At 51.2% G+C, this 16,396-nt stretch overlaps 1 protein-coding gene across 2 annotated transcripts in view; it reads right to left on the bottom strand.

Moving 5' to 3' along the window:
* The window catches only part of KIF3C (kinesin family member 3C), a 35,592-nt gene extending 22,639 nt beyond the window's left edge, over positions 1–12,953 (bottom strand). The window contains exon 1 of one of the 2 annotated variants that reach the window (XM_067703512.1): positions 10,642–12,953. In XM_067703512.1, coding sequence (XP_067559613.1) covers positions 10,642–12,174 — 1,533 coding nt within the window. In that variant the 5' untranslated portion in view covers positions 12,175–12,953. The remainder of the gene's footprint in view (positions 1–10,641) is intronic. The other variant, XM_067703511.1, reaches the window with a different exon arrangement.
* Between the last annotated feature and the right edge of the window lie 3,443 nt (positions 12,954–16,396).

The raw sequence follows: 16,396 nt of genomic DNA, 5'->3' as shown, positions 1-16,396 counted from the left end.
GAGTTCCTGGATGATGCCTGACTGCCTGTATCACCCCATTCCATTTGTCCACTGCCCCTATGCTTCTCTGCCTAGCCCTGCCCCGACACACATGTGATTTAAATGACAACCGAATGTGCCTTATAGGTTTCTCGCCAAGTCTTGCCCACCGGCCCAGCCCACGCTGTCAGCCAAGCCTGCCTGACAGAACCTGCCTTGTGCTAGAAGACGGGGCTGGTCCTGGCACGAAATCTGGGGGTGGGCCCCAATCCAGGTGCAGGGCCTCAGTGCCCGCTTCTCCCCAGTCTCAGTTCATTGCTGCCTGTTTCATCCCCCGGTTCTGAAATATGTCATGCATGGCTGCAGTTCTTTGCTTAGAAACAGCTTTTTTGCTCTTGCTTTTCCCCATTTCTTGGAGGATACCAGTGGCCGTCTCCTCCTTTTCCTCAGAGATCTCTGTCTTTAACTTTAATCACCTAAGGAGGGCAGGGAGGGACAGGGATGCCTCAAATCCCTAGGCCCACTTCAGGCTGGGAGGGTACTAAGCAGAATAGGGGGTTTCTAGTCCCCAGGAAAAGTTCCCTAGAGCTCTTAGCTGCCCCAGTTAATGCTGCCCTTGTGATGTCTCAGGGCAAAAGAGTCCAGGTGGGTGGGGCCTGTGGACAGGACTGGGTTTGGTTCTACTGGTTCTAAATATGTCCATTGTAACTAAAAGGCCAGCAGAGGCTGTGGGGTGGAAAAGACAGGGCTGGGAGCTCCAAGGTCACGGTCTGACTCTTGCAAGAGGGAAACGAATCACCGGATAACTAAGGTGACCTCAGGGAATCACCCCAACCCCCTTTGCTTTACAGATGACAAAACTGAGGCCCAGAGATGGAGAATTCTAAGCCTGGAGTCTCATAATTACGGAATCGGTATGTGTGTCTGCTCCTATATTGACTATGCACTCTCCAAATAATTTCCCAACTCGATTAGGGTCCTCAATTCCAGGTATGAGAGGCAGGTCAGCTGCTGTGACAATTAACAGCCAAGATCACCACAGGGACCATGTCAGCTTGCAGATACAGCTTGGGATATTCAGAGGCTCACCTTTTCCCATTCCAGGAGCAACTGTAGTGCAAAATCAGGAGGAGGAAGGAGACCCCAGCACTCATTAAGTGCTGATCTGGAAAGCCAGAATGGAGACAGCCAGGCCCAGACAGCCACCCTTCTGAGGAGATATCATCAAGGATGATTTGACAGAGAAGCCAAACAGGCTCTGCGCTGCCACTGCCAGCTAATCTATGACATTCTGCAGGAGACAGGAGTCTCAGATGCAACTTGCCATGTGCCTGTGGCTGGGCTAGGTCCTTTTTGCATTAATCTTCCTATTTCATCATCACAAGAACCTTAGGAGATAACGAGTGTGATCCCCGTTTGACATAAAAGGAAACTAAGGCTCAGACAGGTGAAGTGACTTGCTTGAGGTTATGGAGCCAGTAAGTGGCAGAAGCAGTATTTAAACATCAGCTTCCTAATTCCGAGTCCAGGGTCCTTTTTCTTGGTCCACAGCTTTCTCCTGGGTTCAGGCAGGAAGGTGCCTTGGAGAAAAGCAACATTTGGTCTTAGCACCTTTGCCAACTCAGGAACCATCAGGAAAGCTCAGGGCACCATTTCTTTCTCTTCCAGATGAAACAGGCAGGGTTCTGCTGAAGATGCTTCTGCCTGTGGAAAGTTCTTATAGGGGCCTCTGAGATAAGCGGGATAGAGCTCTTAACTGCGTGTGTGGGGGGAGGTCGCCAGTAATACTAGGGTCCCCCAGAGAGGTTGAAACCCGAATGCTCACGGGAAGGGCCACCTCACAAGTTCCATGGTGGAAAGATGTAAAGGGCACTGGGCATGACAGTCAGAGAACTTGAATCCTGGTACACACTCTACCATCCTATTTGCTAAGAAATCTAGGGCATCAGCTCCTGGACTTCAGTTTTCTCATCTGTAAAATGGTGCAAATACCCACTAACCTTGCAGGCTTTGGGTAAGAATGGTGAGTTGCATAACAGATGTGGAACTACCTGGTAAATGATAATGTACAATCAAATGCCAGTGGTTACTTGCTGTTCCAGTACCTGATTGACATTTACCCACCACTCATCACAAAGAGCAAAACAAAATAACTACTGCAACAATCCTGGCTCCCACCTCTTACGGCCATGCCTACCATCACAGACCTGTTTCTCCTTTTGTGGCCACTGGTTATAGATCTCAAGGAACCAGCAGTAAGGGAAGAAGAAATGAAAGAGACAATGGTGAGGGGAAGAATAGTGCTATTTTCAGTGGTTCTCTGCCTTGGGGAACATAAATCAGGAAACCGCGTCCGAGTTTCCTGCCTTGAGTCTCCTTGGATGGCTCAAAAAACTACATAAATGGTCTTTCAAATGCTAGTAATTCTCTCATCAAGAAGAAGGAACAATTAGAGATCAGGAAACATATTGACTGGGGAGTGAGGTAAGCTGGACTCTACTTCCAGCCTTGCCCTGGACAGGGTACGGATGCCCAGAAATGCTTCAGTCCACCCTGGAGACAAGCAGGAAGAAAAAAATCAGCCCATCTTCTTGAGTAAGAAAACCATGAGCACTTCAGATCTGATCCTTACCTTGTCTTTCTCCCCTACTTCCCTCACTTATTTGTGTTGTGCTAAAGGGTTTCTCTCCAGCACCAGGGATGCAAACCCAGCCAAACAACAGAACGCAACAAAGCCAGCAATGGATAAGACCTAAGGATCCATAAAGTGCAGATTCAGTGTTTCACAGATCCCGGGTCATTCAGCCTCCAGCTTCCAGGTAGTGCTTGGTCATTCCTCTCCAGCCCTCACTGCCCCTCATCCAGGCTGTCTCTCACCCCGGGCTCCTGACCCGCCGCTTCCAAGATGAATAGGCAAATGGTGCAGAAAGCAAGGAATCATCTACTGATCATTTCTTACAGTCCCTGGGAGGGGAAGTGACTTGTCCAAAGTCACAGGATTACCAATAATTGGTATCATTAAGAATTATTACCAACTCTGGATTCCCCTCAATTATTCATTTAAGCCAATCTTCCAACCATGTATTAACACATCTCTTATATATTTCTCTCCTTTAAAAATTCTAGATTTGTTTTTGTTTAATTAACAAAGTAATATATGCTTGTTGTAAAAACACTATAAAGTGAAAAATAAAAGCCCCCTTCCTATTAAAATCCCTAGAGATAACCATTATTGGTGAGTTCTTGTGATTCATTCCAGAAACTTAAACAATTTCAAGACAAAGTTAACCCTATCTACTGACTTGTATTCTTGGTCATAGTGTTAAAAAAGACTTGTCGATTATATGAACGAACGGCTCTAGGCTGAGGTCAGAGGCTGGGGGTTTGCATCATGTGGAAGGACAGAGTTGAGTCAAGCATCTCAGCAGACAAGTGCTCCCACTGGGGCCTACCCGCCAGGGATCTGGCGTGGAGCCTTCCTTTCTGAGTTGGTGCTACAGTGTGGAGGGGAAGATCGTGGGCTTTGGAGTCAAGCAGACATAGGCTCATATGCTGCTGCTAACACTTCACAGGCATGTGACCTTGGATGGTTCCCTCGTTGTTACTGTGCCTTAGTATCCTCATTTGTCACATGGAGATTAAAACACTACTACGTCATGGTGTTATTGTGAAGACTGAATCAAACAATGCGAGAGTAGGGTGAGTACTTGGCATTAAACATGCACTAAAGAAATGGTAGCTACCGTTATTATTCCAATTGTTGTTGTTAGTATTATTCTGCTGGCTCACTTGAAGAAAGGAGAAAGCCTGCAGGTCCATTTCCTACCACTGCAGAAACAGTTCAACCCAGGGCCTGGCACCCCTCCGTTAAGTACATCTGAGAGGAAAAGGAGACAACTAGAAAGTAAGTCTTTAGTCTGACCAGGATTTAATGCCCAGGAATTCCTCGGGGTATTAAAAACTCTAGATATACTCCAAAGCACCGGTACAGGTGCCCTATAAGCTCTGAGCACAGGAGTCTGCCTTGTGCAGCTCCCATGGCTGAAGGGCTGGATTGGTGGGAAGCGAGACCATTTTCTTATCTACTCAGCCTACCTGATTCAGCAGCTCTCAGGCCCAGCTGGCCCCAGAAGTGCCCCAGACTGGCTAGGGACAGCAGGCTGGCAGGGCACAGATGGGAGGGGGTACCCTTCTCCCACTGAATTCCAGGCCCTTCCTCCTAGTCCTCAGAGCACAATGAGAACATTATCACAGCCACTTCATCCAATCTTGCGCGCTATCCGGGGGCTGGAGATGACTAAGGGCAATATGATAATACACTCCGCCAGCCAACACACAGCAAGAGACACCCAACACTGGACCAAAAGGCCTGCTGAGCCCCAACATAACTTGAATCCCAGAACCTCTGATGCAAATGTATTAGTCTTAAATGCTTCCTGCTGGTCCAACCTTTATATTACCAAATGCCCCCAGCTCATGGAAATTCTGTTAACTGACCACACCCACCAGGGAGACGAAGGAATGAAAGTTACTGCTCCCAACAGTGCCAAGAGGCCATGGACTCTGACCTAGATACCAGACCCAGCCTGGAGCTCTGGTCACTTGCTATGGTGAGGCTTCTTCTCTTAAGGATCACGGAGGACTCAGCTGGGATGGAGGTGCGGGTGCACACAGTTCCGTGACGACCCGGCCCTGTAAGTCTCAGAGTGTCTGGCATGGGGCTGGTGTCCCTGGGGACACGTGGAAGGAACCAGGCCAGTTTTGGGATCGTAGACGCTCCCCAGATTATTGGGGAGTCTCTAGAGACTGGACACAGCCCTATGTGGAGACTAACCTTAAGATCAGGAGAGTGGAACGATACTATTTCACTCTCTCCTCCAGAGCATTTTCTCTCCCAGTTGGGGTTTCTTCTCCCCAGAAACACTGCTGTCCACCCTTTATGCACTCTCTCTCCTTCTTTCTTCCCGACTCTGTGACTCCATTTCTCTTTCCCCTCTTCACTGTCCCCCTCTACTTCTTTCCTGTCTTTCCTCCTATTTTCTTCTATTTTCTGCTTCTCATTGTCTTTCTCTAATTGGCCATGATAGAGAGCTGGAAATATCTCTATTATTGGTTGATCTCCTTCATTAACATTTAAATCCTGTCACCTTAATTTTCAAAAAGATGAACTGAACATTGTATATTTTGCTTTAAAAAATACTACTTTTACTACTTTTAACAATTAAGGACTTTGAAGAGGAGGGGACTTTAAAGATCACCTAGTTCAATGGCTTTTCTGGTACCTGAATCCCTTTAGAGCAACTGTGACATTCAGTTTCTCCTCGGACACTTCCAGGGATTGGAGCCCATTATCTCTAGAAGTAGATCAATTCTAACGATTAAGAAGTTCTTTACATTGAGCTTAACCTGCTCCCGTAACTCCCACTCCCTGGTTACCAGGATAATCGAGGATACAAAAACAGTGCGATCAGCAGAAGGGCAGTGAGGTACATCCTGAGTTCAAAGTATGGGGTAGACGAGTTGGCTGTTAGGTTCTCTTATCTCTTGCTTAGGCAGGCGAGATTGATGACATATATTACAGCCAGACTCTGGTAGGCCTTGAATGCCAGACGAAAATGTGATGTGTTTAACATATCAGGAAGGTAGTCAAGTGAAAACATCCATTAAGCAGTCGAAGATAACAGTAATAAAGTTATTATTTACGAACACTTACATGCCAGGAACTATGCAAAGTGCTTTAATGTCGATTATCATCCTCTCAATAGAACTATGACATAGGTACTGTTACTATCCCATTTTATAGATGAGGAAACTGAGGTCTCAGAACCAGTAAATCACTAAACCCAGGCCTGCCTGACTCTGATATCCATGCTCCGAAAACAGCACTCTACAAAAAAAGGTCAGCAAAGACCTGGACAGGAGATCTTGATTTGGGAGTCACTTACATAAAGGGAGAGAGCGTCCAGAACAGAGGGCCAGGGGGCTCATTTGAGCCCTCTTCTACAGATGAGCCCCCAAACTCCACTTCCAGTCCTGTGCTTGCTTCTAAACTCCCCTGCTCCACCTCCTGCTGCCTACGGGACTCTTGTCACCTTCAACTCAACACGTTTACACCAGCTCCTGTCATTTTTCAGCACCTCCCCAGCAACCAGTTCCCAGCCCAATGTTCCTGATTCTTTAAGCATAAAAGAGGATCCAAGTTTGTGTCAAACCAACCTGGGTTCAACTAGATTTGCCATATACAAACCATAAGGCCTTGGGCAAGTCATAAATCCTCAGTTTTCTCATGTATAAAATGGGAACAGTAATAACACCTTTCATGGAAGGTGCTTGTAGGGATTACATGAGATAATTTGTATACCATATATGGTATAGGGCTTGGCTCGTGGCAAGTGTTAAGTAAATGGCATTATTCTTGCAATTATTGTTGTTTCTCGGGCTTGAATCACCTCTTGCATAACTGTTTATGGTTAATGCCAATGCTGAGAAATGGGAGGAAGAAGAGGGGCCCACAAATAGACAGTAAAAATTCAGTGCTGTCTGTACTCTCTGTAGTGACCTCATCCCTCTGGCTTTGGGGGCAGCTTCTGCAGGGTCTCTTTCCCATACCCACCACAGAGAGAGTTGGGCTCTAGCCAAGCAGCACCCCGCCCCCTCCCTCCAGACCTACTTACTTGGGGATCAACAAGCAGTGCTGTTGTTTCTACCTCTTCCAGTGCCCCCGTCAGTTCCAGCCTGCATAGTGTCTCATCTGCAGCCCTTGCCTCCCCTACATACATACTCTTCTTTCCCTCTAAAGATCTAGAATCAAAGCTTTAGAAATCCTCTAGCCCGAGCCCTCAAAAACTTAAGCTCAAAATGAAAACAGTCATTAAAAAATGTTCCGGGGCTTCCCTGGTGGCGCAGTGGTTGAGAGTCCGCCTGCCGAGGCAGGGGACACGGGTTCGTGCCCCGGTCCGGGAAGATCCCACATGCCACGGAGCGGCTGGGCCTGTGAGCCATGGCCGCTGCGCCTGCGCGTCCGGAGCCTGTGCTCCGCAACGGGAGAGGCCACACAGTGAGAGGCCCGTGTACCGCAAAAAAAAAAAAGTGTTCCTTGCACAATTAAAGTGGGCCTTCTCCAGATCAAGCTACGGGCATCCCAGTCCTCACTGCCGTACGTGCCTTGTGCACAAACACTGGAGTCGCCATTGTGCAGAGGCATAACCTCAGCTGTGGGTCTGCCTGTGACTTTACCAACTCTCCCTACCTCTCAGGTCTAGTATGCTATCAAGCCCCCCCTCCCAGAGACACGAGGTAAGTATGGATGGCTAATGACTACTGCTAAACAGGGCACTAATGACAATCACAAACCCTCAGACACTTGCACACCCTCCCATCCCCTGAGGCTCGAGGTAAATATGAAGGGAGACTCCAAGGAGACAGGCATGGTGTTTGTACACAGTGAGGGGAGAACAAAGGGAACGGGGAGCCTAGAGGTGGCGGGCAGGGAAAACAGGCGAGACAGACTGTAAGATGAGTCAGAGAGAGTGAATGAGGGCACTGGGTTGCATCAGCTACCGCTCAGCTGCCCCCAGGGGTGGTGTGAACTGGAAGAAGGGAATGAGGGAGGCGACAAGGGGAGTTGTGGAAACTCAGAAAGTGGGAGCCGGCGTGTGTTGCAGATGGGGAGCAGAAGCTCAGCTAATTTCCAGGAGGGACCGGAGCTCCCGCCTTCGGAGGGCTCCCGGATCTTTCTCGCCTGGCACTGTTCCCAGGGCCGCAGGGCTATGGCAAGGCAGCCGGGATGGCAGGGGAAGGAAAGCATTAAGCCAATGACAGAGATGTCAGTCCTAGAGATCACTGGACCCCTGCTTGGCAGACGGAAGCCACCCAGTGGCTGCTAATGCCCTCCACTGATGTAGTGCTTTCAACATATTTCAAATGCCCTCACACTAATGATCTCATTTAATCTTCAGCACAACCCTGTGAAATGGGCAGGCCTGGGATTATCTCTCACACGCTCCTCCCCTCATTACCCAGTGGATCCCTCAAGAGCCCTCAAATTGCTTCCTCTATCCTAGAAACATCCGACACTGAACCAGCAGTCCCTTAAGGACTATAGGGAGGTCGGGGTCCTCTACACAGGCTCCACTCAGGGCTCGCTGCCTGCTGTTCGTCCAGGGCTGGGTGTGACAAGAAGTCACAGACTGTGGAATCATTCCCCCCCTGGAATTTACCAGGCAACCCTCCCCCTTCACTTATATCTGAGAGCCTGGCACATAATGACCATTGCACCCAGTCCCTAGGAAGCTGTGTCAGACTTCCCCTCATCAGGCCAACGGAAACCTGAGGCCTAGAGGGGCAAAGGCCTCTGCCCCGAGTCACACAGAGATCAAATGTGGAGGAATCCGTGGAGACTTGGAAAGAGCACAGGTCTGGGGCCATCAGAAGACCTGGGTTCCAGTCCTGGCTCCGCCTGCCTATTAGCCCCTGTCACGGAGACAGTCGCCAGCCTTGGTTTTCATCACTGTCAAATGGAGATAGTAATACTCATCTCTTGAGGTTGCTGGGAGGATTCCATGAGATTAAAACATAAAAGAGTTACATAAAAATGAATTACTCTGATTATCAAGGAGCACAGGTAACAACATCGGGACGTTGGTGTAATGGAAAGAAGCCGGAGCAAGTACAAAGAGCCTGGCTCTCCTTAACTCACCTGTGTGGCCCTGGGCAAGTCTGGGCCTCAGTTTTCCAAGGCCCCTGGCAGCTGTAAGATGGGGGGGTTCTGTGGGCTATGCCTCTGGTACAAGAATTCTGGCTCTGGCCGCCCTGATCTCTTGACAGTCCCATTATCCATGCACCACATTGCCTTAGATCCAAGAACCTTACTGAGGGAACCAGGGAGTGGCCAACCATGGGCGATCCCATTGGATCCTTCGCTTCATCCCTTCTACCCATTTGCTCAGGGCTGAAGTGCACTCTCTTAGCCTCCGTTGACCCCCAGCTTTAAGGGTGGGTGGGGAAGGGAGTAAGGGGTGGTGGTGGGACTCTTGGTAATGAAACTGGTGACAGATTGCCCATGTAAGATTTCCTGGTGGGAAGCACTAGACTGCCTGGATCCCCTTCCTCCTGGGAGAGCTGAGTCTAACTGTCCTGCCTTTAACATCCTGCTTCTCCCAGGAGGACCCCAAATGTACCAATCCCTTTGAGGAAGCGGCTCAGCATAACCCTTGCTGAGCTCCTGGAGGTGAATTAAATACTAAATAAGCAAGGCCAGAGCCCCTGGTGTAGCAGCACATTCCCATAACACAGACAATGGCCTGCAGCTCATCTGTCCCTCTTCCAGCCGTTGCCACTCTCCCTCCCAGGCAGGGCTTCCCTGCACCCCAGCCCACACTCCTGAGAGGGACTAAGAACTGGTAATGTTTTTCTCCCCCCAGCAAGTCATCAGCTCACGGTTCCTTGCATTCTTCCTCCAACCTTCAGTGTTAAGGACTCCAGGGACCTGGAAATGCCTGGAACATTGAGTCATGGCATCTGCAGCATTGAAACTTAACAGGTCTGTGGTTGGCCAGGCAGGGAGCCTCTGCAGCTTAGTTCCAACGGGGCCTGGAGGCTTCCCCAGGGAAGGGAGCAGCTCAGGAAGGACGCCGAGGCCCTGATATCTCTCAGGGCAATGGGGAATTGGAACTTACTAGAATGAGGCCTGGGTGTGGGGGCCAGTTGGTTTGTTTTTCAGATCAGAAGAACCTCAGAGATCACCCAGGCCAACGCTCTGTTTTACAAAAAGGGAAACTGAGGCTTGAGGAAGGGAAGAAGCAACGTACACAAGGTCACTCAATGAGCTGTAGCAGAGCTAGGCCAAGATGCCAGGTCTCCAGCGTAGACCCCAGTGCTCTTTCCAACCTTCTGCGTGATCTCCTTCCTAAGATTCTATGCAATGGGCCCAGGGGACCACTGGACCACTTTCACAGGGAGCAGGACCCATGTATAATCCTGCCTCGCCATCCAAGAACTAAAAGAGCCCAAGGGCCACTGGTTCCAGCTCAGCCCTGCCACTGTATAGGATGGAACCTCAGTCATGTCACTCTTCTGAGCCTTAGTCCCTCACCTGTAAAATGGGGGTTTAAGAAGCAGGACCCCGGATGGCTACCGTAAGAATCAAATGAGATCATGTATGTGGGGCATTTTGTAAACTGTGAAGTGTCCAAACGTCAGATATTAAAATGGTGTGAGGTTTGATGGTGCTGCAAAGGGAGGACGTCATGAGGGAGGTGGCCAGGCAAGAGTGAGAACCCACACCCAGATGGGGCTGAGTGCCCGCCTGGCTGTCCGTGGACCTGACCGGTACTGGGGGCCACCAGCAGAGACTGACAGGCAGCAGGTCAGACCAGTCCAAGCTCACTGGCTTGAGAGACTGCCTGCTGCTTTGCTCTGTGTGTGTGCGCGCGCGTGTATGTATGTGTGCGTGCGTGTGTGTGTGTCCTCCCAGGTGCTTCAGGGAGGCTCTGCCTGGCAGTCCAGAGTCGCAGAAATTCGCCTGCCTTCTCCAGGGGAGCTCTTGGCAGGAGGGCAGGACACTTTGCTTCCGGCCAGGTCACAGACCCTCAAAGAAAAGCCTGCCAGCCCAGATCCCTCTGGGGACCTCTGGAGAGCCCCTGCTCCCTCGGGGGCTCTTACCTTGTACTTGGCTGCGAGCAGCTCTGTGGCCTGCTGCTCCCGCCGCAGGTCTTCCAGCATCTTCTCCTTCTCCTCCAGCAGCTTCTGCTTCTCCTCGCTCACCAGGCTGCGGTCATCCTGGATGGCCGCCTTCTCCTCCTCCAGCTGCTCCTTCTGCTCCTGCAGGTAATTCTCCATGTTCTTGTCCAAGGCCGACTCCAGGGTGGGCTGGGGCGGGCGGTAGTTGTTGTTGTCATCCTCCTCTTCGGCCACCCAGGCCTCCATCAGCGGCCCCTCAGGGTACCCAGCCGGGGCTGACACGGCCTTCTTCCTGCGGCTGCTCTTCCTCCGGAGCCGCTTTCCCAGCATCCCCTTCTTCTCCAGCTGGGCCTTCAGGCGGGCGATCTCCTCCTGGAATTCCCGCAGCAGCGTGTCCTTGGGGTCCTCGTTCACCCGGGGCTTGTTCTTGATGTTCTTGGCCCGGTTGGCAAAGCGCAGGGTGGAGAGGCTCTCATCGTAGCTGTGAGAGGCTGGCCCCAGGGTGGCCACCATGATGGTCTTGGCATTCCCCCCCAGAGAGTCCTGGAGCAGCCGGGTCAGCTTGGAGTCCCGGTAGGGGATATGGGTGCTCCTGTTGCCCGCCAGAGCAGCGATCACGTTGCCCAGGGCAGACAGCGAGAGATTGATTTTGGAGGCTTCCTTAGGCCTCTCTCCACTACCACCACCACCTCCACCACCGCCACCACCCGTGGGCTGCGTGGCCGTCCCTCCAGCCGCATTGGGGCCTGCCTTGTTCTGCCTCTCACTTCCAGCCAGGTCCACGAGGTTGAGCTTGCCCACACGGATGTGGTCCTGGCCATCCAAGCCACGCTCACTGCACTCCACGGTGATGACAAAGATGGCATGGGAGCGGGAGCTGACCTCATTCATGTGTGTACTACCCACCGCCCGGGTCTGGTTCCCCAGGTTCATCACGTGCTCAATCTCCTTGACATTCTTGGTGACGAAGGAGGACAGGTCCTTGATGTAGACGCCTGTCTCAGGGTTCTCCTTCAGCTCTAGCCTCTTGCCAGGCTCCTTGGAGAGCAGGTCCCGAATCTCCTCCTGGTAGATCTCCAGGTAGGAGGCCCGGACCAAGTACTGCTGGTTCTGGGAGCGCGAGATGTGGGTGAAGATATGCTCAAAGGCATTGGGGATGACCCCGCGCTGCTCGGGCTCCACCCAGGTCCCCTGCATGGTGTAGGTCTTGCCCGTGCCGGTCTGTCCATAGGCAAACACGGTGCCATTGAAACCTTGAAGCACCGAGTCTACCAGGGGCCTCACGGTTTCATCATACAAGTCTGCCTGCTTGGAGCTGGCATCATACACGGCATCAAAGGTGAAGGTCTTGGGCAGCTCCCCTAGGGCAGCGCGGGGGTTTCGCAGTGTCACCTGGCCCAGTTTCACGTCCATGGTCAGGATCTGCTCGTGACCAGAAGCCTCCTCCTTCCGGCTGAGGGGGCGGCACCGGGCCACCACCTTCAGGGCCTCACTGGCCTTGGTTTTACTGGCCATCTTGCTGCTCTGTCCTTCCTGACCCCCACCCCCACCCCTCTCCGCAGCCTAGGCGGTCCTGCTGTCCTCCCTAGGTCCGTATCGGCGGGGCCGGCCCAGCCCCCAGGCGCCGTTCTTCAATCAGCCTGTAGACTCCTAGGGTGGGGATGCTGGGAGGTGGCCCCGTCGCTGCTGCAGTCCGGGCCTCCACCGCTCTCCGGTCCTCGCTGCACCAGCTGCGGAGGGAGAATTAGGCAGAATCGCCGGGCAGCAGCGGGAGAAGCGCCGGCCGAATGGCAGTACCCGGAGCCCGCCCCATGCTGGGGCAGCGGGAGCCCTGCCGTAAACAGCTACAGCAACAATGAGATAAAGGAAAAGGAAAATGGGATGGGGGTGGGCGGCAGAGCTGTCTTCTCCTTGTCCTCCTCCTCCTCTAGGGATCCATGGCGGGGGGGCTGCAGGTCCTGGGCGACCGGGGGTCCCGGCCCTCCCGAGGGCAGAGGCTCACCTGGAGTCCTCTCCCCCAGCTGGGGGATCATTCATTGCAGCCAGCGCGGCTGCTGCTGCCCCTGCCTCCTCCTTCCCCGCCGTCGCCACCGGAGAATGAGAGAGAAAAACAGAAGGCGATGGGGCGGAGCAGCGGCAGCGAGAGTGATGTTGCCGCCGCGCTGCGGCCCCAGCTAAGCCGCCCGGCTGGGGTGGGGCAAGGGGCGGGGCCGTGGGGCGGGAATCGCGAGCCCTGCGCCGCCAGTGCGCTGGGGACCCGGGTGCATGCCCGCTCGCACCCCCACAGACCCCTCCGGAATGACAGGCTCCGGTGCCGACCCAGGTCCTGTGCGCACCAGACGGGTGCAGCGCAGCCACCGCCCGCCGTCACCCCACTGGGCCGGAGCATGCTGGGAGTTGTAGTCCTGCCTTTGTTAACCCGGTTCTGGCAGGTTGCTAATGACTTCTCCAGTCCGGTAGGCCCCTCCCTCTCTGGCGTTCTGCCCCAGGAGTGACTGTTGAGGTTGCAGCCTAGCTGGGGGGGGGGGGGGGGTGCGGGGTATCCGCTACCCACACCTGTTTCCTCCACAACCAGCATCCCCTGTCTCTCTTCTGCTCCTGCCTTTCTGCCGGCAGACTCGTACTTGTCACCCCTCCCCTTAAGGGTGTTGCCAGGCATTCTAACTCCTAAATGTTTCTTGACTCTGTCCTTTCCTCTCCCTACCCTGGTTTACTTCTGGCCTTCCTTTTCTCTCTCCTGGAACCAGCTTCCAGCTGATTCTCTCCTCACATCCTCTCCGCACATGCACCCTCGTCCCCTCCCCTCCTCCAACACCAGCCTTCCATATTGTATAAAACCTCTCCGTCTTCTGACTCCTGCCACTTCCCAGCCTCACTTCCAGCTACTCTCCTAGAGAGACTCTGTGTTCCACACATTCATTCCTTCAAACAGTCACCCAGCACCTGCTAAACCTCAGGCCTTATTCTAGGAGCTGGACCTTCCTGTCCTCAAGGACCTCACAATTCTAGGAACCATTTTTCGTTTCCTTCTGGCTGTGCTGTGTTGCATCTTTGTGACTTTGCCAGGAGGACCCTGTTACTCTTCTGTACTTGGTGCCCTGCCGCGTGGGCAGTTCAAGCACCTCCTCTTCTGTGAAGCCTTCCCTGAACAATCTCTTTTCCTTAACAGAGAGAGACACAGAATTTGCATAAAACAAAACTTGGACTCAAGTTGCAGTTCTAATCTCCATCCAACTGTGTGACTCTGGGCAGTCACTTACCTTGCCCTAGCCTTAGTTTCCTCATCTATTTAAAACAATTAGTTTTAAAGTGGTTTTGAGGCTCAAATGAAACCATTGATCCTCCTGAAGTTCTGTACCAATGAGAAGACTCATTTTTAAGCAAGCCCTTAACACATGCATGTGTCCTGGCTTGGCTTACCTGACAGCTCCTGCTTCCTTGAGAATCCTGGACAGACCAGGCCTGTGTTTGGTGTTCCACTTTGGGGTCTTCATATTTTTTCCTCTAGGATACAAATCAAGTATAATTCCTCAAGCCCAGGGACCAAGCCAGCGTCCTACCCATGCTCCACTCTGCAGAGGGGAGTTGAGTCTATGCATTGCATCCGAGGTGTCCATATTCTCCCACCTTGAGGCCCTTCTTCACAGAGGCGCCAGAAGAATCTTTCCACAAAACATTCCCAGTCAGGTTATTCTCTCGAGGGCCTATTTGTTTAGTTCTTCAACTCTACAAAACCTGTCTCCTCACCTCTTCCCCATCTTCGAATACCCAGGACCCAAATGCCAGCTCAACTGGAAGCTTGAGGCTTAGCTGGTGGCTTCCCCAGTTCTGAAGTTTCCTGGCCTTCCTTAGCCTTCTCTTTGATCAAGTTCTACTGCTTGTGATTCACTTGATTTTGGGACCAATTACTGGGTGAGGTTTTGGCTCCGGCAACCTGACTTCTGAATGGACCATTTGGCTCTTGAACTGTTTTCCTGTTGCACTTGGCTTTGCTTTTTGGACTACCCTTCCTCTGCTTTGGCTTACCTGCTTGGCACTATAGTGCTGGGTAAAAGGGATTCTGGCCCTGCGCTCCCCACCCAATGTCACTACCTGGCAAGGCACTTGCCCAGATCCTCCAGCACGGGAGGGAATCCCATTGATTACAAGATGCGTGACAGTAACTAGATTATTCAACTTCTCTGAACAGCTATTTCCTCAGTAGAAAAAGTGAGGATAGGAATGCTTACCTGGCTCACAGCGTTGACATGAGGATTAAGTAAGATAATGCATGTGAAAACTCCCAGAACATAAAAGACATTCAAGAAATAGTAGTTTTCCTTCCTTTTGTCCTTTGCATTTAAGGTTGTTCACATCCTGTGTCTCCCTTTTCAGCAATCCTTAACCAACTGACTTCTTTCAACTCTAACCGTTGAATGGTCCTAAGTCTTCTTTTTCTTCCAGTGCCACCCTCTAGTGATCACTACAGTTTATGGCTTCACTTAGTATCTAAATGATTCCTGAATTTGTATTTCCAGTCCAGACTTCTCTGTGCTCCAGTTCTATATATTCAGTTCTCTAATTGATGTAGCCACTTGGATAGCTCCCAAGTACCTGAAATTCTGCTTGTTAACACCAAACTCATCGTCCTCCCCTCCAAACTTGCTGCTCCAAGGATGGTCCCTAGCTCTGTAAACAGCTCTTCCCCCAACCTCAACATATCTATTCAAATGCCAAATCCTATCAATTCAACTTCGTAAATATTTCTCAGATCTATCAACTTCTCCATTTCCACAGCCAATATCATAATCCAAGCCATCATCTTCTCTAGCCTGGCCTCCCACTATAGCCTCCAATCTGGTCTCCCTAGGTCTACTCTTACCTCCACCCATCCATTCTCTACAAAGTATTCTTTTAAAAACACATGTCTGATCATGTCACCCTTTGCTTTAAAACTTTCAATGTTTCTCGTTGCTCTTAAAGTCCAAATCATTAATGCAGCCCCCAAGGCCCCACACGACCTGGTACCTACCCAATATCTCCTGTCTCATCTCAGGCCACTTTCCTCCTTGCTCCCTGTATTCTAGTTCCAATGGCCTTCTTCACCTCCTTTCCAACTCCTACCACAGGGCCTTTACACATTCTGTTCCTGCTGCATAGAACATTTATCCTCACCATCTTTGCCTAGATACCTGATCTTCATCCTTCAGCTCTCAGCTTGAATGTCACTTCCTTACGGTACCTTTCTTGACTTCCCCACCTGTATTTCTTTTATAGAACTTAGCATAATTGTAATTAAATAATTATTCGTCTACCTCTTCTGTTGTTCTGTGAAGACAATACATGTCTGTTTCATTCATTTTTGTATCCACAATTACTACAGATCTTCCTTGACTTATGATGGGGTTACATCCCGATAAACCCACCGTAAATTGAAAATATCTTAAGTCAAAAATGCAGTCAATACACATAACCTACCGGACACCATGGCTTAGCCTACCTTAAAACATGCTCGGCACACTTCCATTAGCCTACAATTGGGCAAGATCATCTAACACAAAGCCTATTTTATAATAAGGTGTTGCATATCTCATGGAATTTATTGAATACTGTACTGAAAGTGCAAAACAGAAAGGTTGTGTGGGTACAGAATGGTCGTAAGTGTATCAGTTGTTTACCATCATGATCGCGTAGCTGACTGGGAACTGTGGCTCACTGCCACTGCCACTGCCCAGCCAGGAGAGAATATCATACTGCA

This window comes from Pseudorca crassidens, chromosome 14 (assembly GCF_039906515.1).
Source record: "Pseudorca crassidens isolate mPseCra1 chromosome 14, mPseCra1.hap1, whole genome shotgun sequence".
In the NCBI taxonomy this organism is placed as follows: Eukaryota; Metazoa; Chordata; class Mammalia; order Artiodactyla; family Delphinidae; genus Pseudorca; species Pseudorca crassidens.
The sequence above is the reverse complement of the archived record's forward strand: the minus strand, read 5'-3'. Positions and strand labels throughout refer to the sequence as shown.